The sequence below is a fragment of the Molossus molossus genome, unplaced genomic scaffold, assembly GCF_014108415.1.
Source record: "Molossus molossus isolate mMolMol1 unplaced genomic scaffold, mMolMol1.p scaffold_m16_p_14, whole genome shotgun sequence".
NCBI classification, from domain to species: domain Eukaryota; kingdom Metazoa; phylum Chordata; class Mammalia; order Chiroptera; family Molossidae; genus Molossus; species Molossus molossus.
The window spans coordinates 50702717-50728538 of record NW_023425349.1 but is presented as its reverse complement, the minus strand read 5'-3'; the positions used below and the strand labels follow the sequence as shown (position 1 = coordinate 50728538).

At 36.2% G+C, this 25822-nt stretch overlaps 1 protein-coding gene across 4 annotated transcripts in view; it reads left to right on the top strand.

Annotated features, from left to right (window-relative positions):
- Nucleotides 1-24780, top strand: part of SMC5 (structural maintenance of chromosomes 5) — a 105494-nt gene extending 80714 nt beyond the window's left edge. Inside the window, exons 15-24 of one of the 4 annotated variants that reach the window (XM_036260918.1) lie at nt 1213-1336; nt 1585-1707; nt 14013-14138; nt 17261-17305; nt 17744-17839; nt 18272-18376; nt 18601-18720; nt 21858-22037; nt 22126-22221; nt 23425-24780. In XM_036260918.1, the coding sequence (XP_036116811.1) occupies nt 1213-1336; nt 1585-1707; nt 14013-14138; nt 17261-17305; nt 17744-17839; nt 18272-18376; nt 18601-18720; nt 21858-22037; nt 22126-22221; nt 23425-23565 (1156 nt within the window). In that variant the 3' untranslated portion in view covers nt 23566-24780. Of the gene's footprint in view, nt 1-1212; nt 1337-1584; nt 1708-14012; nt 14139-17225; nt 17306-17743; nt 17840-18271; nt 18377-18600; nt 18721-21857; nt 22038-22125; nt 22222-23424 lie in introns of those variants that run through there. The other 3 variants (XM_036260916.1, XM_036260917.1, XM_036260919.1) reach the window with 3 other exon arrangements.
- The last annotated feature ends 1042 nt before the right edge of the window (nt 24781-25822 follow it).

The window sequence follows — 25822 nt, the reverse complement described above, 5'->3', positions numbered from 1 at the left end:
GTTCGGTTCCCGCTAAGGGCATGTACCTCGGTTGTAGTTTGTCCCCGGCCCTGGTTGGTCGTGTGGGTGGCAGCCACTCGATGTGTCCCTTTCACATCGATGTTTCCCTCTCTCTCTCCCTTCCACACTGTCTGTACAAAAAATGGAAAAATGTCCTCGGATGAGGATTAAAAAAAAAAAAAAAAGAATATCTGTTGTGGTTTCCTGCCATTATTACATGAAATTTACTTTAACACTACTTTCCCATAGACTGAAACAAGATTTTGAAAAACTTGAGAGCCACTCTATGCATTCCAGCTCCTCTCCCTCCCCTCCCCAACACTCTCCTCCACTCTATAACTCCACTGAACTAGTTTATTATTGCTCCCATCCTTTGTTCTTGCTTTATTCCCTAATGGCAGCATTGTGTAGTGGAAAGAACTTAAACTTTGGTGCCAAATATATCATACTACTCAATATCTGTGATCTTAGGTAACTTAATTAACTGCTGAGCCTTAGTTTCTTCATCTGAAAGCACAAAGTATTAATTAACTTTTAGGGTTGTTGTATTGTGGTGTTTTTTTTATCCTATTAATAAAATCCTCTCCCCCCCCCCCCCCCAGTTAAGCTACTTAAGAGAAGGGACTTGGTTTATTAAATAACATAAATGACAAGAGTAACAATTAATATGTATCAATCAGTTATGGGCCAGGCACTATACTAAGTATGTTACATAGTTTACATCTTCACCACAATCCTCTAGGAAGGATATTATTATGATTTTTTAATTCTTAGATGAAGAAACTTGAAGCCCAGAAGAGTAACTTGTCCAGTTATACAGCTCATTAGCAGCAAAGGGCAGATTCATCTTTGTGACTCCAGATACTATACTGTCAGCACTAGCATTACCTCAATTACGCTGGCCACATAATACAGGGTGTGGCAAAAGTAAGTTTACAGTAGTGAGTACACAAAACAGTGTTTATTATTGAATTATTACATTACTTCCCATTCAAACAACTATAAACATGCTTTTGTCCCACCCTGTACATATCTCAACAAATACTTTTTGATTCTTAATGGTTGCATAAAATGATCGTTTAATCTAGAAGCTAACAGTTTAGACATCTGGATAGCATTGCTAAATAGCTCATAAAATAGCAGGGGACATAGGATTTGGGCTCAGTCCTTGTGCATAACTTTCATTTCTACATCATTATATGTTTTATACAGTTTAAAGCTGATGGAACAGGATACTTGCAACCTTGAAGAGGAAGAGCGAAAAGCAAGTACCAAAATCAAAGAAATAAATGTTCAAAAAGCAAAACTTGTTACCGAATTAACAAACCTAATAAAGGTAAGGCATTTTCTTAATTTTAGTCCTATTTTTATAGCAGGTAGAGAAAACAAGGTATTAGTAGTAAAATCTTAGTGAGAGATTTTTATAATAATTTCAACTTTCTCTATTATTTGACATTTTTTATAGGTCAATAAATAAGCTAAAAGCACTCATTAGGCTAAATTATAAATACACAGGAAAACTTTATAACAAAAATATTTTTCTTAATTGTAAAATAAATTAAACTCATGGGTTTCTTTCCCTAGATTTGCACTTCTTTGCATATACAAAAAGTAGATTTAATTCTTCAAAATACTACAGTGATTTCTGAGAAGAACAAATTAGAATCAGATTATATGGCTACATCATCACAACTACGTCTCAAAGAGGTAAAATTTTTGCTTATATTTTTTTATTTTGGGGTTTTAGCCTCAGACCTATTTGAAAAAAATATGTATCATATTTCCAGTATGCAATTTGTGTGCTGTTTAATTTATAAATTTAATACATTCTACTGATAAGGAAGCAATATTTGAAATGCTTTATACTATGCATTTTGTTATTTGACTGGGGGTATGGTAATAATGAAAAAAGAGAAATCTGAATATCTGGTTTAGTCACTTGAAAATGAAAGTCTCCTCTCCACTTTCTTTTGAACTCAAATTATAGTCATGACTAATACCAAGCAGTAACTAGTAACTTTAATAGCAGTTTTCACATTTCATAAAGTACACTTCAGATTATTTCTAATCAACAGTAAGAGTATTGGTGTATAATCTTGGCAATTTAATCTTTTGTAACTATCTGTGAAATGATGATAAATTTTGAAATAGTGTGGAAAGGAGAAAATGTGATATACTAAGTTAACTTCAAACACAAAGAAAAGCTGGCGACATGGTAGTAAACTGGCATAGTTTTTGAGTCTCAAATTCACTTAACAACAAATCCATGGACAGCATATATACAACAAAACCAAGTTTAAAGACATCCCTATTTTGCTGTACTGTAATATATTTTCACATTAACCATCCAGAGTTGACATCAGACTACAACTTAAGGGCACAGTCCCCAACAAGACTGCCCTTACTTTAGACACCAGCTGCAAGTTCAGGGGTCCTTGGGCCACCTGCAGTTCTGACCAAATGGCTACAAATCAGAAGCTTCCTGTGACCTCAGGTTCCGTAATTTACTAGAAGGACTCACAGAACTCAAGAAAATGCCATACTTATGATCATAGTTTTATTTTGAAGGATACAAATTACTACTAGTCACATGAAGAGATATATGAAGTGAGACAAACATAACAATGAAACTAATGAATCTAGCCTTTTTTCCCCTCACCAAGGATAAGTACTGATTTTTTTTTTTTTTTTTTTTTTTTAAGAGGGAGAAAAACCTCCCATATGCACCCTTACCAGGAATCAAACCCACAACCTTTTATGTGTACGGGACTTCACTCCAACCAACTGAGCAACATGGCCAGGGCTCTAACTTTGTTTTGACTTTGCAGTATAATTTCTAGAGAAAAAATATTGCAGTTGATATGAAACAAAGAAATTTGATAGTAAGGACAAAAGAACTACAAAAAAAAAAAGCCAAAAAACTTGTACTATTTCAGTTATATAATATTTGTAATGTTATTCTGAAAACATTACATCATAGGATAAAGCAAGTAAGGGATGTTAGTGTCATTAGGATTTTGAACATAAGAGAATACAGATTCAGATATAAAACAAAGGAATGTTAAAAACCTTGAAATATTTAAGTTGAATTCATGAACTCAATGTATTTTTTCCAAAAGAAAAAAAAATTTCCTAGATCTGTTTATTGAAAAGACCCAGATTTTTGCCTCTAAATACTATTTGCCACTAAAATCAGCCATTGGAAAAAGGGTTGATTCCCAAGCAGGGTAAGAAATGTATGAGATTAACCTCAATTATATTGTCAAGCCAGGAAGCAAAGAAGTTATTAAAGATGACTGGACTCAGGAGCTAATATGAAGAATCTCCTACTGACTATAGATGCAGTGATAACAGACTGAAACACATCAAAATATCTTAATCTGTGAATTTATAATGATACTTTAAAAAAATAATTGTCACCTTTAGAGGATGTTAGGGAACCAGCTCATTTTGAAAAATAGCAAAGAAAGAATCTTGCATTTCCTATGTGAACCTGTTATTTAGGATAAACAAAAAATGATGATGGGAAGGTTTTCTTTATCAGAAGTAATTGAGGTAATATATGCAGAAGGATTTGTCATATTAGAATATTATCACATTGCAGCTGCTGATGAATCAGAATCAGTGGATCACATTAGCTGCTCACATCACAAAAATGATAGCCAGATATTTATGTGTATCCTGATGGAAGGACACACCCACCACTTATGAAATAATGTTGTGAAAGATTAAATTTCAGTTTGATTAAGCCTCTAGAACAGGGTTTCTCAACCTCAGCACTATAAACATTTTTGGCCAGGTAAGTCTTTTTGTGGGGTTCTGTCTTTTTTGCATTGTAGGATGTTTAGCAGTATCTCTGGTCTCTGCTGCTGTAAGACTACCAGTTTCCTGGAAATATAGTGATTTTAGCAAGGTTGCAGAATTTAAGTTCATTATACAGAAATCAGTTGTGGCTCCATATATTAGCAACGGATAATTGGAAATAATAATGTAAAAATCAATACTGTATATAATCACATCGAAAATATTAAATACTTAGGGACATATTTATAAGACCTGTACACTGTTAACTATAAAACTTTGCTGACAGAAGTTAAAATAGCACTTAAGTAAATGGAGAGGTTGATTGTGTTCACAGATTCAAGATTTGTTCAAATGTCAATTCTTCCCTAAATCTATGGATACATTAAAATTCTCAGGGTTTTTAGTTTTTAGAAAATGGCAAACTCATTCTAAAATACAATGGACTTAGAAAAGCTAAAAAAGCAATTTGAGTGACAATATCTAAATTTAAGACTTATTATAAAGCTACAATCATGAAGAGATTATTGTATTGCTGAAAAAATAGACATGGGTCAATGGTTCCAGAGATGTACGGTCAGTTGTTTTGCAAAGATACCAAGACAACTCAATAGAGAAAGAATAATCTAATCTAATAATCTAATAGTGGTGGAACAGTGGAATAGTCATATGCAAAACAGTGAACCAGGGTCATATACTTAAATGTAAGAACTAAGCCTATATAAACTTCTTGAAGAAAACGTAAGAGAAAATCTTAGTGCCCTTAGATTTGGCAAAATAGAACACAAAAGGAATCAGGTTGTACTTTGTCAAAATTTAAAACATTCTGTTTAATAGATGTTAAGAAAAGGCACTCAGTTAATTGGGAGAATATATTTGCAAAACATACATCTGACAAAGGACTTGTATCTAGATGAAGAGCTATTACTGTGTGCTAAATCTGTTTATGTAAAGTTTTCTGCAAGCTAAGAATAATTTTGGCATTTTTAAAGGGTTAAAACAGAAGAATACGTAACAGACTGTATGTGGACCTCAAAACCTAAGGCTCTGTATAGAAAATGTTTGCTAACATCTGATGGATATTATAAAAAGACCTCAATACAAGGAAGACAACCCAATCCAAAATATGGGCAAAAGATTTAAGCATACTCTTCACTGAAGTATGCAGATAGCAAATAAGCACATAAAAAGATTCCCAGTCTTATTAGTCAAGTATGAATTAAGGCCATAATAATGAGCTAACACCAAAGAACCACTAGAATAACTAAAATTTTAAGACTGAGCATACCAGAGTGAAGGTGAGGATGTACAGCAACCGAAACTAACACACTTTACTGGTAGAGATTTAAAGTGTTAATCACTTTGGAAAACCATTTGGGAGATTCTTAAAAGCTAAACATATATCTGCGAACAGAGTAAACAAATTACAGTATACCCATAAAAAGGAGTGAATTACTGATACATACAACATGGTGGATCTCAATTATGCTGAGTGAAAGAAGCCAGACTAAAAAACTTTGATGCCATTTATATAAAATTCTACAAACTGCAGAATGCCTAATGAGAGAAATAAATCAGTGGTTGCCTGGGGAGGGTACAGTGGGATGGATTACGGAGGGGTGGATACAAAGCTGCTGAAAGTGATAGAGATATATGCTCATTATCTTGGTGGTGACGGTTCCACTGATGTTGTATATATTTGTCAAAATTCATCATTATAAAGTTGTACACTTTAAAATAGTGCAGTGTATTCATCAATTACACTTCAAAACTGAAAAGTATGAAATTTTAGTTATATATATGAGTAGAACGAGTAATATAAAATCCATATGTCCACTATTCCTGTTAAACATATATTACACTTTACCACATTTGTTGCAGATTTTTAAAACTTATCATGTATTCAAAGTCCCCTTATACCCTTCCCCTTCCACTCTTCTGCTTTCTCAGATTCTACTCTGGCAGTGGTCTGTATGTGATTCACTTTACATTTAACTTTTCACAAACGTACCTGTTGTGTACAAGTGAACAAAATTTTTGTACTGTCTTTTTGTGGAAAGAGTCATTAGAGAATAGGTTTTAGGAAATAAAGACATAGGACTGTACAGATGAATGGAAAGAGTAAATGAAAGTGGAAGAGAGCCCTGGCCGGTTTGGCTCAGCGGTTAGAGCGTCGGCCTGTGGTCCAGAGAGACCCGGGTTCGGTTCCCGCTAAGGGCATGTGCCTCGGTTGCAGTTTGTCCCTGGCTCTGGTTGGGTCGTGTGGGTGGCAACCACTCGACGTGTCCCTTTCACGTCGATGTTTCTCTCTCTCTCTCTCTCTCTCTCTCTCCCTCCCACACTCTATCTGAACAAAAAATAGAAAAAATATCCTCGGGTGAGGATAAAAAAAAAAAAAAAAGAAAGTGGAAGAGAAACTTCATTATTCTAAAGTCTGCTTCTTCAAACCCTGTGGCCTCCTGAAAAAGCTTATGGATAGAAAAAACGGGGGTGGGAATAAGAATTCTGCTAGCAGCCCTGGCCAGTTTGGCTCAGCGGTTAGAGCGTCGGCCTGCAGTCCAGAGAGACCCGGGTTCGGTTCCTGCTAAGGGCACGTGCTTCGGTTGCAGTTTGTCCCCAGCTCTGGTTGGTCATGCGGGTGGCAGCCACTCGATGTGTCCCTTCACATCGATGTTTCGTCTCCCTCCCACTCTATCTGTACAAAAAATGGAAAAATATCCTCGGGTGAGGATTAAAAAAAAAGAATTCTGCTAGCAAATAAGCATCTTAGAGTAGGAAAACACAAACACACCTAGCGAGCCAAAGGGAGCTCAAGGTCAGGTTTAATATGCTAGAATTTGTTCACTTTGAGCAAAGGCAGAGGCTTGGAAGATGGGAAAGTTTCTTCCTTCTCTCCTCCCCACCAACAAAAAAGAGGTAGGGAAGCAGTAGGAGTAGCAGTAATCATTCTGAATACAAGGTGGGGCAAAAATAGGTTTATAGTTGTTCATATAAAAAATAATACAATAGCCCTGGCCGGTTTGGCTCAGCAGTTAGAGCATCGGCCTGCAGACCAGAGAGGCCCAGGTTCGGTTCCCGCTAAGGGCACGTACCTCGGTTGCAGTTCGTCCTCGGCCCTGGTTGGGGTTGTGTGGGTGGCAACCACTCGATGTGTCTCACATTGATGCCCCCCCCACACACTCTATCCAAAGATAAATGCAAAAAAAAAAAACCCAGCAGGGATTGAGGTTGAGGCTGCTGGAGGCCAGGCAGCTTCTCTTACAGGGCCCACACAAGGACTGACTTCCACCCTCCAGGCTCCAGCATCGGGGAGGCAGCTTGAAAGGCTCCAGAGATATACGGGGAAGAACTGAGTTGTTTGGCATTGGGGCAAGAGCTGTAGGGCAGCTTTCTCTAACAGATATGCTGGCAGAGGCTGTTATTCCTTTGGTGAACCCTTCCGCCATGGGGCCCCCACTGTTTGCTCTGCCCTGGTGATTCCCTGAGGCCCTACCCCACCCTACTTTCAGGCCCACACAAACTGTGTCCAGTGGCTTTACCATAGGAATGGCCTTGGCTGTCTTGGCTCCTTTTTCAGATTTTCCTAAATTCTCTCAAACAGGCAGCATCTGGTCTCAGAGAGCCCTATACCTCTCATTAAGTGGCCCTAAGCCTGGCACTAGAGTAGCCAGCCTTGGTTCACAACTTGGCTTTGCCTGGGCACCTCTAAGCCCAGCACAAGCAGCAGCCATCTACAGATCCCTTTGTAGCTTATGCCTGGTGGCCCTGGGTAAAACACAGACAGTGGCTGATCTTGCCCCAGAGCCAGCACACCCAGTGGACAGCTTCAGACCACATCAAAGCACCACCACCCAACTACCTCCACAAGCCACACACTCAAGGAGTAGACTTAGTGGGTACCAGAACCCTGCTAAAGTAAGTCTTGCTCTGTGTGGTGGGCCCCTTTACAGCTGCTCCTCCAAGGGAGTCAGAGGTCGGTGGATAGTGGGCACAGCCAGTCCTTGCAGCTGATCAGCCTGAGTAAATCCCTCTCATTAATGTGCCAACAGCAATCAGGAGTCAATTATAAGAGCCTGGCCAGTGTGGCTCAGTGGTTGAGCATCAGCCCATGCACCAAGAGGTTGCTGGTTCGATTCCTAGTCATGGCACGTGCCCAAGTTGTGGGCCCAGTCCCCAGTGGGGGGCATGCAGGAGGCAGCCAATTGATGTTCTCTCTCATTGATGTTTCTTTCTCTCCCTCTCCCTTCCTCTCTCTCTCAAATCAATAAAGAAAAAAAAGTCAATTACAAGAGGAGATTACAGTCCACACAAGGGGTACACCTTGAGGACAAAGCTGGGGTGATTCAGGAAGGCTGTGCCACTGGACCCTACAAGACACCTACTACAGTAGGCCACTCTACAAAGTCTAGGAGACATAGCAACTCTACCTAAAACATAGAAACAAACAGGGAGGCAGTCAAACTGAGACAAAGAAACATCCCAAATGAAAGAACAGAACAAAACTCCAGGAAAAGAACTAAACGAAATGGAGATAGCAATCTAACAGATGCTGAGTTCAAAACACTGGTTATAAGGATGCTCAAGGAACTTAGGGCCTCAAGAGCATAAAAAAGGATCAGTCAGAAATGAAGGAGACGCTAACTGAAATGAATAATTTACAGGAAATCAATAGTAGAGTAGGTAAAGCCAAGAAGCAAACCATTGATTTGGAATATAAGGAAGCAAAAAACACCCGATCAGAACAGTAAAAAGAATTTAAAAAATAATAAACAAGGATAGTGTAAGGAGCCTGTGGGACAACTTTAAGCGTACCAACATTCACATCATGGGGGCGCCAGAAAAGAGAGAGCAAGAAATTGAAAACCTATTTGAAAAAATAATGACAGAAAATTTCCCTAACTTGGTGAAGGAAACAGACATACAAGTCCAGGAAGCACAAGGAGTCCCAAATAAGATGAACCCCAAGAGGCCCACACCAAACACCTCATAATCAAAACATAAAAGGTTCAACACAGAATCATAAAAGCAGCAAGAGAAAAGCAGTTAATTACCTACAAGGGAGCTCCCATAAGACTGTCAGCTGATTTCTCAAAAGAAACTTTGCAGCCCAGAAGGGAGTGGCAAGAAATATTCAAAGTGATGAAAAAGCAAGAACCTACAACCAAGATTACTCTATCCTGCAAAGCTGTCATTTAGACTCAATGGACATATAAAGAGTTTCCCAGACAAGAAGAAGCTAAAAGGAGTTCACCACCAAACCAGTATTATGTGAAGGATCTTCTTGAAGAAAAAGAAAATAAAAAATATGGACAATAAAATGGCAATAAATACATATCTATCAACAATCGAATCTACAAACAAAATGAACATGCAGAACAGAAACTGACTCGGACACAGAGAACTTTTTGTTGGTTGCCAGATGGGAGGGGGTTGGTTGGGGTAATGGGTGAAGAAGGTGAAGGAATTAAGAAGTGCAAATTGGTTATTAGACTGAGAAACCTCAGAGGGAAGGGGGAGGAGGGGTGAAGAGATAAACCAAGAACTTCTATGCATATAGACAGTAGTGTGGGGAAGGGGGTGGGCATTGTGGAGGGGGTCAATAGGGGGAAAAGGAGTAAGCATCTGTAATACACTCTACACTAAAGATAAGTTTTTAGAAGAAGATTAGGTGCAGAATGACAGGGTATTCTTATGATCCATTGTTAGTAGTAGTAGAAACATTCATATTTCAAATGGAGCTGTAGGAGAGATTCTTGGGAGGATGTTTTATTTTCAGTCTTTGAGTCACTAATTGTTTACAAAGATGGCCACATTATACTGTCCAGAGAAATAACCTCTGATTAGGTATTTGTCCCTCTAGATTTTGTTACCTGGAAATAATACCCACTTAAGTTCTCCACTTCTTACCCTCCTCCCTCCACACGCACACCCACCCTAGACAGGTTTTTCCATACTAATCTTAGTTGGTACAACCCCTCACTTTTTCCTTAGCAATATTTTGCACAGTTCTCCCTTTTTCCTTTGATCTGAAAATTATTTAATATTTTTATTTATAATTATTTTACCAACCCTATCATAAAGTTTTATTTTTTGCAGTGTATACTTGATAAATTTGTTACCAGCTGACCATAATCACTACCTACATTTTAAATAGGAATGATAGTGAAAGAATACATAGTAGAGCAGGTATATGGTAGTTCACTTTCCTCTTTTTCTTGTTTTTTCTTTTCATGTTTGCTGTCCTTTATCCATACATGTTTTTTGGTTTGTTTGTTTGTTTTTTGGTATGTGCCCCCAGTGGGAACCGAACCTGGGACTCTCCGGTCCACAGGCCAATGCTCCAACCGCTGAGCCAAACCGGCCAGTGCTACCCATACATATGTTTTTACCCTTCTTCTTGCTGTCCTGCTTTATTTGAAACAAGGAGAAATTTATCACTCCCCCCCACACACACACACACACACACACACACTTATCCTTTGAATACCTGGCAGATTGCACTAAGGAATCATTATTACCACTTCTGGTTTTGTCCTGATCATGGAAACATACAAGTTCACAAAAGAAGGCTGACACAAAATTTCAGAGGGGATTGTCATCCTTGAGGGAATTAGGGGTAGCTGACCACCATCCTCAAGTTTGACACCTCCTCAAATTGTTGGAGAAAGAAAATAGAGAAACGGGATCCCAGACCTACAAAACATCCCCCGAGAAAGGCGAATGGTTGTGAGCCTCTGTTTGGTAATTATGTCACTACCTTCTGGGATATTTTTAGGACAATCCAGATATAGAGATAGACAAATGGGCATACATCTATTACTTTTTGTTTTTGTTATTTCCCTCGGGCAAGTTTCCTAACCACTCCAAGCCTGTTATCTTCAGCCGTAGATATTATACCTACCTGACTTGCAGGGATATTGTGGTATCAATTTAATAATATATGTTAAGGTGCTTAGTGTGCCACCTACCATGAAGCCAGTATTTCCTTAAAAGTATAGATGGACATCAGGATCGATACAAATTAGAGAATTGGAAATGTGTTTGTCCTAATCTAAATTCTGTGCTTTCATCTAAGGTGGTCTCCTCTGCCTACTTAGCACTCTCCCACACACAGAAATTTCAAAGGAGACATTTTAAAAATAAGATACATTTGGGGACAGGGTAGACTATTTACCAAGTAAATAGTGTTATTGCCATTATTTTATTGTAATATGTATCCTGTCTTATATGTAGTAAAACTTACTGGTAACATTTGATTTTGAGACCATTTAAATTGGAATGAAATTTTGTGCTTGTATTTGTATTAAAGGAAAATTGAGGAAGAAATGTTTTAATTTACAACTAGTATTTTAATAAAAGTTCAAAACTCATGCTATCTAGAACTTAGTTTGGTTTCTTTCATATAGAAAATGTTTTTCATTTTATTTGGCTCTTATTTTAACAAGTTGTTACATAGAATAATTACTGTGTTAATTTCATGTGTATATGCTATTTAATAAGAAATTCTATGAACAATTCTGATTTCGTCCACTAGAGGGCCCTCTTAGAGAAGGTTTTCCTTGTTTAATGTCGTTATTTCTGTACACCTTTCATGACAATTGAATTTTCTCAAAAAGAATTTCAGAGAAAAGATAATACTAATGTTTCTGAGATGTTGGTGGGAAGTATTTTTTATATATTGTTTATATTTGTTACATAGATGAAATGTTTCTATTGTCTATTAACTATTGTAGGCTAGACTCTAAATAGAAATGTATATATAGCCCTTTTACTAGCCTAACTGTACATTATCTTATGTAATTCTGTACTCCCTTTCTTTCCACTCCTTACCCTCCCCCAAAACAAATTCAAACAATAATGGGGGGGCAGATGCTATGTGAAGAGGTATGTCACTAAAATGTATGTATAGCCTTGGCTTGTGTGGCTCAGTTGCAATGTCGTACCATGCACCAAAGGTGGCAGGTTTGATCCTGTCAGGGCCTGTGCAAGGAGGCAGCTGATAGATGTGTATTCAGTGTTTCTTCCTGCCCCCCCCCCCTTCTCCATCAATCAATAAATAAAATTTTTAATGTGTGTATTCTAGGAACATCTCTGGTAAAGATTTATTAGACATATACCACCAAATAGAAGGAAATTGTTGAATGAGGTTTTGTCCCAAGGAAAGATCCTTAAGTGTCCAACTCAAGGATACTTCTTCTCCATAATGTTGTAACACTTCATTTAGCAAGGTCCAGAGGAATAGGAAGCAGGATAGGAGACTAAAAGTGTTTCGTTTCCATCCAGCTGCCCTTTGTTTTACATTTGCCTGAGTGTGTTGGGCCCTTGAGAGCAGAGTAGGGGTGACTAGGGGTCTTTAACATTTTCTTTTATTTCTCTCAGGGTGTTGGGGCTGAGGAATTAATTCAAGGAAGCCATAGTGATTAGTATGAAGGCTTGCTTGTATTTTCGGTTCAGTCCAGTATATCCTCTAACTTTTCATAACATTTGTCTTGGTTTAGTTTATTTGCTATCAAATTTGTATGCTTAAATATAAGCCAGTGTGGTTCAGTGGATTGAGCGTTGCCCCATGGACTGAGAGGTCCCAGTATGATTACCAGTCAGGGCATGTTCCCTGGTTACGGGCTCGATCCTCAGTGTGTGTGTGTGCATGTGTAGGGGGCAGCTGATCGATATCTCTCTCTCACATTGATGTTTCTATTTCTCCCTTACTTTGTCTCTAAAAATCATTTAAAACTTTTTTTTTTTTAATCACCCGAGGACCTCGTTAATAATACAGATGTCCAGGACTCAGCCCCAGAGAACTTAATCGAACAGATCTGGCATGTGGTTGGGGTATCCATACTGTTAAAAATCCTACCCCTACCCCCACCCTGGGTCTTTTTTTGTGCAGACCAAAGTTTGAAGTTTAATGGAAAGAGCAAGCTAGACCTATCTTCTTTCTCAGAAACCTGCTGACCTATTAGTTCCATAATCTTGAACAAGTTTCTTAATATCTGAACCATGTCTAGAAAAGGAGATAATATATTTCTTTTAGATTGTTAAGAGAATTAGATTAATTAACATATAGTGGTTACAACAAAGCTTGGCCCACAGAAGGCAATCCATGATGACCTTCTTCATTACACATGAAACTTTTCCCATTTAGCTCTTACCCACTTTGCCACTGATTTTTTATATCCTTACCTCTCCTCTGCACGTTAGATCTTGTGCATAAATAGGTGGGTCTTTGAGGCTTCCATTGTCTTTACATGTGTGATCACCTATCCTTGGAATGCCTTGTGCTGCTTCCTCCTTAGTAATTTCTTACTTGTCTTTTAAGACCATTCATGTGTCATAACTTCTGTGACTACTCTGACCTTCCTGCATCCTCTGCCCCCACCATACACATACTCTTTTGCTTTCCTCTGTTCAGTCATCTCCCAGTGAGAGGCATCATGCTAGAATGCAAAGAGCATGAGTTTTGTAAGTAGGCATAGAGTGAATCCTGCCAGCCTCTAGCTAAATGTGTTTGGACAAGTTGCTTTAATTCCTCTTAGTGTGTGTGTGTCTCCCCCCCCCCCCCCCGGTGTGTGTGTGTGTGTGTGTGTGTGTGTGTGTGTGCGTGCGTGCGCAAAGTGAGAAATAATGTGTATGAAGTACCTAGCACCTAAGTTTTTAATAAATAATAGCGGTTTCTTCTACAGTGATTTTGTGTGTCTTTCCCCTTACATTTCTCTGCTCAGTGCATAATAAAAACTGTCATTTAATAGTTTCTAAATAATTATTTGGTGAAGGAATGAATGTGTCCGTGAATAAATGATAGGTACATGAAAGGCATTTGGAAAACTAATACTAAAGGTTCTACTTACATTTGAGTGCTGAGTTTTTGAGATGATGCCTACAGTGTGTATTTCAAATTTTATTAGAGTGAAATTATAGGTAGCTAAATTAAACTGAGGAAAAGGTAATTCAGTTTAAATTGTAAAGCTCTTATGGATTAGAGAAGTGCTGTATATTAATGTGCTGATTTCTTTTTAAGTTTAAATTTAACCTTTACAATAAAAGCAGTCATGATTTGAGATACGGTTTTCAGATTATTTGCTCATCACAGTTTTCAGATTATTTGCTTATCACAATCAAAATTTATAATTTATTTGATATGTAATATTGTGGTAATTTAATAAAATAGCCCTGTGTTCAAATTTCCAAAATATTTCTTTTTGTTGTAATAGCAACATTTCATTGAGTTGGATGAAAATAGACAGAGACTATTGCAGAAATGCAAGGAACTTATGAGGAGAGCTAGGCAAGTATGTAACCTTGGTGCAGAGCAGACCGTTCCTCAAGAATATCAGACAGTAAGTATAAAAAGTATATAATGCCACAAGTTAACATTAATGTAAGCTTAAAATGTGTTAGGCATTGTAATGGTCCATGAAAAACTATGATATGCCATGAAAAGTAGGGCATTTCCTCCCAATTTTTTAACTGAGTGTATAATCTTGCTTAACAGATTTTCTGTACTGTACTTAAACTTTCACCAATCAGTCATGTTGCTTAATACTAAAGTTTTTAAAACATGGGTATTACACCTTGCAAAATTATTAGTACCATAACATCCATTATTCTAATAAAAGATTTATTTTACACCAAGCCACCTTTAAAGGGGTAAGGTCTGAAAATGGGATGTCGTTTTTCATGGAAACATAGTACCAGTAATGCTACATAAGAAACAGTAAGTAGAGGTGATATTAGGAGAACAGGCAAAATGAAGATGTTTTCCTGGATATTAGGGTTATATTTGGAGTTCAATGGGAGCTGAATCTTTAGGGATAACATTTGTTGGTAAGGGAGGAAAGAGCCTTTTCATCTTTCATTATATTTTTTTATACTGATATATCGTTCAATTAGTAAAATAAGGATATATACCGCCCTTTAGTCTAAGTTCCTCTATTAATTATATAGCCCTGTGACCCTAAGCTTTATCTGACAAGTAGGAATAATACCTTGCTTATATACCTCTTCTCTCAGAATAATGTCACAATCAGAAAATGAATAAAAAATAAATTTTAAAATATCTGGTATTTGTATGAGTTTTTTTATTAATTTCAAATGTTATCTATTTCAGTAGATAATGAAATGTCTACTAAGGATATAAATAAAACTGGAAAAAATTAATTTGAATAATTTTTAAATTATTAAAGATTTTACAATATAGTATTAGACATAGAAATCACAGAGACTAGATCTGACTGGGTACATAGTAGGATTTAGTAGATTTTTAAAGACAAGTTGAGAGCTATTGTTTCCAAAAATATACTACAATTTCTCAAATACATTGAGTTATAAAAGTAATAAATGTTAATATATCTATACTAATTTTTTTCTTTCAGAAAAATAGCATGATTCTATCCTTGATAAGTCATACTGTTTTTGAAAGGGACAAAGTTAGAAAATAATTAATATATTCATTAAAAATGTGTGTGTGTGTACTAATACACACACATACATATACATATGTACACACACACACATCATTGAACAAGACAGATATACTTCCTTCTCTACTGAAATTTATATTCTAGTCTGAACTGTGAAGCAGACAAAAAATGCATAAAAAAGCAAATAGTGTCAGGCCAGCTGGTGTAGCTCATGGCTGAGTGTCAGCCCATTCACCAAGAGGTCGCCGGTTCAATTTCCGGTCAGGGCACATGCCCAGGTTGCAGGCCCGATCCGCCATGGGAGGCATGATGGAGGTGGCCATTCGATGTGCTCTCTCATAGATTTCTCTGTCTCTCTCTCCTCCTCCCTTCCTCTCTCTCTCTCGTCAATAAAGAAAAAAAAATTTTTAAATAAAAAAGGAAATAGTGTCAGATAGCAAGAGGTGCTAAGAATATTAAAAAAAAAAAAAGGTAAGAGGATAGAGTGTCAAGGAAGGTTCCTTTGAGAAGATATTTTGGATAATCCTGGCTGAAGAGAAGAAATCAATCCAAGGAAGAGTTCAGGGAAAAGTGTCGCAGGCAGAGGAAACAGCTCATACAAAGCCTCTGGGGCAAAAGAATATTTGACATGTTTTAGATTAACAGGAATCTCAGTTGGGCTAAAAATTATCATCAGAGTCCGATCATATATGGCCTTACAGACCGTAGGAGTTTGTGTTTTATTTGAGATGGAATATCTTGGAGGATTTCAGACAGGAATGATATGACTGGCTACTGGAAATATCAAGGGAGAACACTGTTTACAGTATACGATTGTCCACTATGCTGTGCACCTGAAACCAATTCAAAATAATATTGAAAGTAAACTGTAATTGAAAAGTAAATGTGTTTTTTTTTGTTTGTTTATCTTTATTGTTGAGAGGATTACAGATGTCCCCCTGCTTTTTCTCCCCATTGTCTCCCTCCACCCAGTTCCCACCCCACCCCAGGCCTTCACTGCACTACTGTCTTTGACCATGGGCAGTACATATATGCATATAAGTTCTTTGGTTAATTCTCTTCTCATCCCCTCTACCCCCCGCCCCCTATCCCCTCTGAGGTCTGTCAGTCTGTTCCATACCTCTAGATCTATTTAGTTGGTCGGTTTATTGTGTTCATTAAAATAAAATGAACTTCAAAGAATGTTCTCATTCTATCAGAATTGGCAGAATTTTCTATTAGTATTACTTAATGAACTTAAACTATTAATTGAAAAAATAAATAAGCCCTCCTAACTGCTGTATGAAAAATAAAGTAGGGATACCAGACTGGAAGCAGGGAGACCATTTAGAAGATTATTACTGTGGACTAGACAAGAGCTTACAGTGGCATGGACTAGGGAGGAAACACTGGAGACAGAGAAGTTTATGGATTTGAGGCATTGTTTAAAGACAGAGCCAGCAGGGCATGCTAATGGATTTGAGGTGAAATAAGAGAACCCTTAAATTTTGCCATATATTAAACTGATGATTGAAGAATAGAAATAGGTTTGCTCAAATTGGTGGGGAAGATGAGTGAAATGAAGATTTCTCTTTTACCGTCTTAAATTTAAGATGCCTCTTAGAGAGTCAAGTGAAGATATTAAGTGTTGAGCACATGAATTCAAAGCTCAGTGGACAGTCAGATCCAGCAAAATATACTTGACAAATATCTGAAGTCCTATAGAAGTTGAACTGCTTTCTAAAAGGTTAAAAAAAAACTTAAGCTATTAGATTAATGTAATGTCAGGATCTTTTTCAGAGTTTCAAGATTCACCTTGTACCTTATAGTATATAAACTTCGCAGGTTTTGCTGGGAAAACAGTGTACTGCTTGCTTCTCCTCACAGGAGAGAATTTGTTCTAATTTGTCACTATGGCATGGACTGAGAAGATAGTACCATGGTAAAATTCTGTCAAAGTAATTGGATTCTTAGGATGCTTTTATAAGTACAGTATAAAGTTCTAACTTCTTGCTCTCTTTCAATGCCCCACATATTCTGGACCCATTCTACCAATTCAGCAAGTACCCACCATTCCAAATGGACACAACTCCTCACCCCCCATGGTATGCAGTGCTCATTCTTTTTTCCAAACTCCTATCTCCCCCGCTGCCTTGCTTGTTCTTAGCCATTTGCTTTAAGGCCCAGAGATGAATTCTGGGCCTCTGAATTCTCTTCCTCTCTTGTAGCTCCTATAGCATGAACTGATACTTACTTCTCTAAATTCCATAGCCTATATGATATGTAGTGCTTATTTTAATACTCAACATCAGTACACTGCCTTAAGGTATTATCCAGTGTTAAGTGTATATATTTTGTTACTTCTAAAGCGTTATCTTTTTGAAAGCAAAAACCCTGTTTATGATTTCTTTGATTCCTTGTGTGTTAGCATGCTGTTGAACACGTAGTAGTAGATATTCAGCAGAATGTTTTCTTGTAACTATTCGAATGTAACTGTTTTCACTGTACTATCTACAATGATGGGTAATTTTTTTCTTCTTCAGGCTTTCCAAGATCTTCCAAACACATTGGATGAAATTGATGCTTTATTAACTGAAGAAAGATCAAGAGCTTCTTGCTTCACAGGACTGAATCCTACAGTATGATTTTTTCCCTATTGCCTACTCAACCACCACCGCCCTCCCCATACACACGACGCATGCACATACAGTTTCCTCCAGTGCTTGCCTCCCACTCTGTACTAGAGCTCTTGGTAATAATAAGCTAGACAGCAGGAACAATGTGCTTTAAATGCCAGATTTCTGAATCTATTAGAATTTTAAATAGATTCTTCCTAAGGAACACAGTGTTCTGTGCCTTTTCTTTATAAAAAGAATAGTTGGGCTAACCTGAAATACTGTAGTCTATTTTTTTTTTTTTTTTTTTGAGAATAAAAAATGGCATTTTCAGTATGTTATAAGAACATACAAACAAAGCAACACATTGGCATTTTCAGTTATGCCTTAATTGACGCAAATTGTAATTTTATCCTTTGGTAGATTTATCTTAAAGAAATAATTTTTCTCTGCCAGGTTGTTGAGGAATATACAAAAAGAGAAGAAGAAATAGAGCAATTAACTGAGGAACTAAAGATAAAGAAAGTTGAACTGGATAAATATAGGGAAAGCATTTCACAGGTAATTGTTTAATCTTTATCTTTTCTTTTTGTCATGTTCTTACCATTAATCATATGAGAATGTAGAATAATGCAAAATGAAATGATATGCTTCTAAGAAAAAGTGCAGTGTATGTTCTCATGACTAGCTTAATGCTGATATTAAATTTGTTTTATGTAAAATTGTATATCAGAATGTAATAACGCTTCTTTTAAATTGTGTTTTTATTTTGCCTTTATTTGCAGGTAAAAGAGAGGTGGCTTAATCCTTTAAAAGAGCTGGTAGAAAAAATTAATGAAAAATTCAGCAATTTTTTTAGTTCCATGCAATGTGCTGGTGAAGTTGATCTCCATATAGAAAATGAGGTAAAATTGCATTTGAAATGTTTCCTGGCAAGTAACTTTAAGGACCACTAATGGGATTTCATCAGGGTCACTTTTGTGTATGTGTGTGACATTTGAGATCGTTGACTAATACTTGACTCTTTTTATATTCAGACTAAGTAATAGTTATTCACCTGTGATGAGCAAATGCATTGCATTACTTTATAAATCTACCACTATCCAAGTTAGAAGTCATAAATTGGCAAACCTAACTGAAATAAAGTACAATATCAGTGGTTTCCTTTTGTTCAAGAATTTAACAGTTCAGAAGCATGAAAATATTTGAAAATTTGCTGCTAATTTCTTGAGCTATAACTTTATGCATTGCAATTATGGGTAAGATAAAATTATCATCTAAAAATGTATAAAGAGATGAACTGGGATTTGCTTCAAAATAATGAAAGAGGAGTTGGGTGAAGGTATAGGTGAAATAAGAATGGTCATGTATTGATTATAGTTGAGACTAATTGATATATTTGGACTTATTTTAGTTTTAGTGTTCTAATTCTGTAGATATTGACATTTTCTCTAATAAGTTCTTTTTTTAGAAAGAAAGAAATGAAGATTAAAAAATGTGTTGCCTTCACAATTCAACATTTGCATTTTTCGTTTTAGCTTGTAGGCAATTTTACATGTCTACTACATAAATATAAAGCTATGGTAGGGCCTTTTTCTCCCCTTAGGAACTCTACCCTGTGATCCCATCTATTTAGTGTGAGACATAAGGATAGCATACTTCATTTCACTTTTAAGTTCTAGTAAGATAGTAGACCCATCACAGTAATTGTCGTCTACCCAGTCTTTGGGCTTGTTTGCATTAAGGAACATATTGTAGTAACAATTTATCATATATTTCCTATGTGCCAGGCACTGTGTCAAGCACTTTTATATTTGTTATCTTGTTCAATCCTCACAACCATGTTTTACAAATAAAGAAACTGAAACTTATGGAAACTTGATTAAAGGGTCATACAACTACCAAGAGGCAAAGCAAAAAAAAAAAAAATCAAACCTCAGACCTGATCCCAAAGCCTAAGCTCTTACTTACTACTGCCTCTTTAGTGGTAGTATAGTTTTTATGGGATGAAAATTTGATTACTGAGAGCTTTGTCAAATTCAAAGTAACTACAGTATCTTTATTAAACAGCTTGACTAGATAAGGCGTGAATATGTCAACTAAGCATGGGAAACCGTAGAGTTAGCCCTGTCTTAGAAATCCCATTCTTTAATCTAGGTCCTGTTGCATGGTGCTATAACATTATTGTGTGCTGTTTCTTCTGGATAGTTTTTCTGTGTTTTAAATGATAACTTACTCCTTCGCAGTGATTCTTAGCCTTGTTAGTCCAATTGTTCTACCTATCTATGGGTCTGGGGAAATGGACTTTCTCATCTCTTCTCAGCCTCCCCTCGGAATGTTTCTATTCTGGGCCCCTTGGCCATGGTTCTAGAACTGCCTTCTTTAGCCAGAGCTCTCAGTGAGATGAAGGAAGTTAGAATAAGCAAAGTATGGGTGGCAGAGCCAAAAATAAAACTCTAGCAATCAAAGCTAGTATATAGTTAAGAGGTGGTATAGTTAATAAATTTATTGTGGAATAAATGCAATGTATAAATTTAAAAATTAAACCTTATGAATCAAAACTATTAAAATGTATTGTCATTTACATGTTTTGGTTTTGGAGGGCAAAAAGATTGAAGGTGGGGTATTTCTAAAATTTATAGCTCGCAGGATTCTTACATTTATGCTTAAGATATTTGTAGTTTTATAGCAGTTGTTACTGTTAATCTTAGACCTATGCTGTCCAGTATGGTAGCCGCTAAGTGTACAGTACACAAATTTTAAAGACTTAGTATGAGAAAAGAATGTAAAATATCTTCTTAAAATATTTTATATTGATTACATGTTAAAGATATTTTGGGTATATTGGATTAAATAAAATATATTAAAATCTCACTTTTTTGTTTGTTTAATCCTCACTGGAGGATATTTTTCCATTTATTTTCAGATAGAGTGGGAGGGAGGGGTAGAGAAGGAGAGAGAGAAACACCGATGTGAGAGAGACACACTGACTGGCTGCCTCCTACACGACCTGACCAGGGCTAGGTACAAACCACAACCGAGGTATATGCCCTTGACCAGAATTGAACCCGCAACTCTTTGGTTCGCTGAGCCAAACAAGCCCAGGCTAACCTCACATATTTTTACCTTTTTTTTTGTTTTTGTTTTTTGTTAATTTTCACCCAAGGATATATTTCCATTGATTTTTAGATAGGGAGAGAAGAAGGTAGGGAGAGGGAGAGACAGACAGACATGGATGTGTGAGAGACACATTGATGGGTTGCCTCCCGCATGACCCCAGGGGTCAAACTACAACCCAGGCACATGCCCGTAACCAGGAATCGAACTCGAGACCCATTGCATTTGTGGCTTGCATTATGTCTCTTGGTCAGTGCTGTCTTAGAATTTAAAGCTCTATTCATTAAGTAGTTAACCTTTAATTATCAAGTTATATAGTTCATTTTTAAAGTAAATCTGAACCTGACTGCTCTAGAAATTACTAAAAGAGCAGTAAGTAAGCCTTAGAGCAGCCTCATTTTAGGTAAAATTTAAAGAACACTAAATGTGCTCTTTACAACAAATATTTAGTGAGCACTTATATGTCAGGCTTTTGCCAAGTATCGTGTGTATATATTTGATTTAATTGAAAAAATTTTTAAGTCACAGCTGCCTGTCTAGTAGAAAATGGCATGATATTCCATTGTGTTCTAATTATTTGCACCTATCATTTTAGGAGCTAGAATAAATAGTGCATTTCCAGGGCTTTTCACTCAGTAATTACTAAAAACTGTTGGGAAAGCCTACGCAACTTGAAAGGAGTGGTATGAGATGAGGGAAAAGTTACTCTTAATCTGATTATTTTTCTTGCCAAAATAGATCCTCAAAGACCTACTAAAACTTGTAAATAGCTACTGGTTCTTTAATATTTTGATTAATTAAACTCTCACTAAATTTTAAGTTTTTTACTCTTATAATTGATTTAATTCAGTCTCTTTTTTAAGTAATAGTATGACATTACCAGAGAATACTCTCATCTTTCATCGCATTTTTAAATGTCTTGTAGGAAGACTATGATAAATATGGAATTCGAATTAGAGTCAAATTTCGCAGTAGTACCCAGCTGCACGAGTTAACTCCTCATCATCAAAGTGGAGGTGAAAGAAGCGTGTCTACCATGTTGTATTTGATGGCACTTCAGGAGCTTAATAGGTGTCCATTCCGAGTAGTTGATGAAATCAACCAGGTATAGTGATTCTTCTTTTACTTTGGTTTGACCGTATCTTGTATCTCATACTAGATTTAATGCAATCATTATTATTGTCATTGTTTAGGGAATGGACCCAATCAATGAACGCAGAGTGTTTGAGATGGTTGTAAATACTGCTTGTAAAGAAAACACTTCTCAGTACTTCTTTATTACACCAAAGGTAGGTAATAGCCTGAAAGTGGTAACTAACCTGAAAGTGGCTTAGTCATGGAGTAGATTTGGGCCCAGTAGGTAAATCTGAGTACTAACACTCCCTAGAAAAGGAACTAGAAAGATTATACGATATCTATATTACTAGAGGGGACAAATTCCAGTGACACACTTAATCAGAAACCTCATTATGGGAGAAAAAAATGTAGGAGATAATGGCATTATGTTCTAGAACAGAGATTTCTTTCTGCTTTTGGCACTTAACCTCTCCTAGAGAAGTTCCTCTTTTAGCACTGCAAGGTGACAGGAGAACCCCAGCCCCAGAACTCTGGCCTTCCTCAGTCCTGGAAAGGCCTGCCTCTGGCAACACTGTGCCCCCTTCTGTCACCACTGCCCTGGCCCAGAAGAAACCATAAGTGTCCCAACATCTATTCACAGATTAACTATGAAGCAAACAGAAGTATCTTTGTAGAGAATCTTCTACAAGCTAGAATCATTGCAATGGGAAATTTGTTTTGTTACATCTTATGCTGTGGGTAAATTATAAAACTGTTGTATTCAAAATAACAAATCCCAACCTTAGCCATTAAATGAAAGGAGAAATTCATTTCAGTTTCAACCAAAATTTATAAAATGGTATAATTTATTGATGTAATCAGATTTTTTTCTTTTTTCACTAAGTAGTCACAAAAAATATTTTATTGCTGAGTCCATCTTAAATTCAAATTTTTATTGAATAGTTTACTCTTCTTGTTCTAGCAGACACTTTATGGAATAGCTAGATATGTTAATACCCTATTGTTTACCAGACACCTTGGCCTATAAACCACACCTCCCTGTTATATACTTTTCAGGCTACCAAGCTATCATAGTGCCGCTACCACAAAAGTTGCTTGAGAAGTGTTTGTAGAAAAATGAAACTGTCTATCCTAGGGAAATTCTGGAGGACACGCTTCTCCAGGGCCTTACCTAAGAAGTTGTCTGATCCCTTTTGGCCTGTGAATGTAGGTTCCCTAAGCATATTGATCATTCCCTAGTCCAGGCTTCAGATGTGCTCATGATTCAGGTAAGGATCACAGGCTGGCAGGGTCAAGTGTTGAATTGTTTGAAGAGTTTCGTTAATATTACAAGTAATATATTCATACATATGTAAGGTTGAAAAATTGTACTGCTTAATGTTTATAGCATTATATGACTGTTTGAACACTTACAGCTCCTACAAAATCTCCCTTACTCTGAAAAGATGACAGTACTATTTGTCTACAATGGTCCTCATATGCTGGAACCAAACAGGTGGAACTTAAAGGCTTTCCAAAGACGGCGGCGCCGGATTACATTCACTCAACCTCAATAAAAAGGAAAGAAAAGAACTTTCAGATTTTTGTTAACCTGAAGTATGGCTCAACTGATTAAAGATTCATTAAGACTAAAAGATCAGTTATTTTTGGAAACTTGCTATTAAATACAAATGGGTTGATGAATGGAGACCATAACAACTTTTTTCTGTGGAATATCATCTGGTAGTAAAAATTAAGTCTTTTTCTGTCTTTATTGACTTGGGTTCTTACCACTCTTAACCACAAGTCATTGGGTTCCCATGTTAAAATGTATTTACTATTTCAAATCAGAGGTACAGCAGGGGTTGTCAGTCACAAGAAGTTTAGTTGACGTGGTGACCCTGAGGTTTCATTGCAGAGTAATTTTAATAACTTTAGTCTAAAGATGACTAGAGAACTTAAGTCATACTTTTCTCCCAGTGTTATATTTAATTTTTAAATATTGATATGGAAACGTCTAGTCTTAATGTACAGTAATAATTTATGACAAATCTATTCATTTCTTCCTATTAAAAAAGATTACCTTACACCACTAGGAAATGGAATTTTATGGGCCTTTAAAAAAGTTTTATGAAATTTGATACTATAATTGTATTGGTATCTCAAAGGAAAAAAAGTACTGGGTTCTAAAATGGTGGTGGGACTTTTTTGAAATGCCACAAGGTGGCCACTAGATGACGCAAAATGCAACCAAAAAGACTGACAAAATAAAATCAAGTGACAAGGGTTTTTAAGGAATAACTGTAAAGCGTGTGTGTGTACGTGTTTTTTTTTTTTTTATTTAAAGTCAGTTGTATTTTACATCTTAAATTTCTAAAAGCATTTTTATAATTATTTTTAGTAAGATTTTTCTTAAGATTTCATATACTGGTTTCTACGATTTCTATCTGAAATTTCTCGGTGTCACGTGAAGGGTGAGGGACAGCACTGCCTTGTTCAAACCATCACTTGTCCAGAACTTGAGCTCTGGGTCTCCTTACGTGTGCTCCTCCCCCTTGTCTTAGAAAATCTAGTCTCGACTGTTTCTTTCAGTATGAAAATCATTTATTTATCCAACTGAGTTATACCAGTTAACAGTGCCAGACAAATTCTGTTCTTTTAAAAACAAACTTGTAAGATAAAGGACATGTCTTTGAACAGTGGATTGGATTTGTGCCAGTAATAACAAAATTATTTTTTTTACTTGGTAGCCTGAATAAATTGAGAAATCGCATTCAGTTTGGGTTTTTTTATATTCTTAAATAGCCACTAAAATTTATATTCTTATTATGTCAAAAAATAATGAACCATAGTTTATGTCCTCTCACTTGGACATTTTCTCTTTAAAAACATATTTTTTTCTTTATAATAACTTTAAAAGAGACTTCTCTTAAACTAAGTCTAATGCATGTACTATGAAAATATTTTTAAATAACATGTAAACATTGAAAAACTTGGTAATTTGATGTTGTTATCAAAAATGTTTATTGTTTAATATTTTATTTTCCACCAAAATATCTTCACTAATTATTATGTGCTTGGTGTAGTTTGTTTATTGTCTAAGTGCCAGCCATCTTATTTCTGCAAAATGAGTATCATTGTGACAAAGAAGCTTGAATTTTAGGTGTGTTTGAAAATAAAATGCAGTGGTCGATTTTATTTACTTTACACATGCCAGTAATTATTCCATACCTTGTTTGTTAGCATTTATATTTCTTTACTGGATAAGGTTAATGTTTGGTTTTGCATTGAGTTCTGAGCTGTGAAGGATAAATTATACATCATCAACATATTAATAAAAGAATAAGTCTAGCACATTATAGTCTCAGCCACTTAAAACTTCATATAATTTCTGTGACAGTTTATTTTTAGTTTCATTCAAATTGTAAAAACTTTAGATAAAAGTCTTATTTGATGAATAAAATATTTAAAATCTTAAGGTGACAAGCAAGTACTTTTAATGACAAAATCTTCATTGATTTGCCTGAAGAGAGAATCTCTATTGAAAAGTTTTTAGTATTCAAAGTAAGAGAGGAAAGATACCCTGCTGCTTTCTCCTTGTCTTTTGAACATGTGCTTATTTTCTTTGGAGTATGATCATTAGTATGTGGAAAATATAATTTTATCCTAGTGTGTGTAATTGCAAAAAGTCTTTGTGGGAAATACTTCTTTGTTGGTAATAAATCCATATTTTCATATTCTTTTGGTGTATGTTATTTTAAATGAGAACTCTTTTTATTTAAGAGTCATTTGGTTTCAGACTTACAGTAGAACAAGTCTATTGAGTGCCTACCT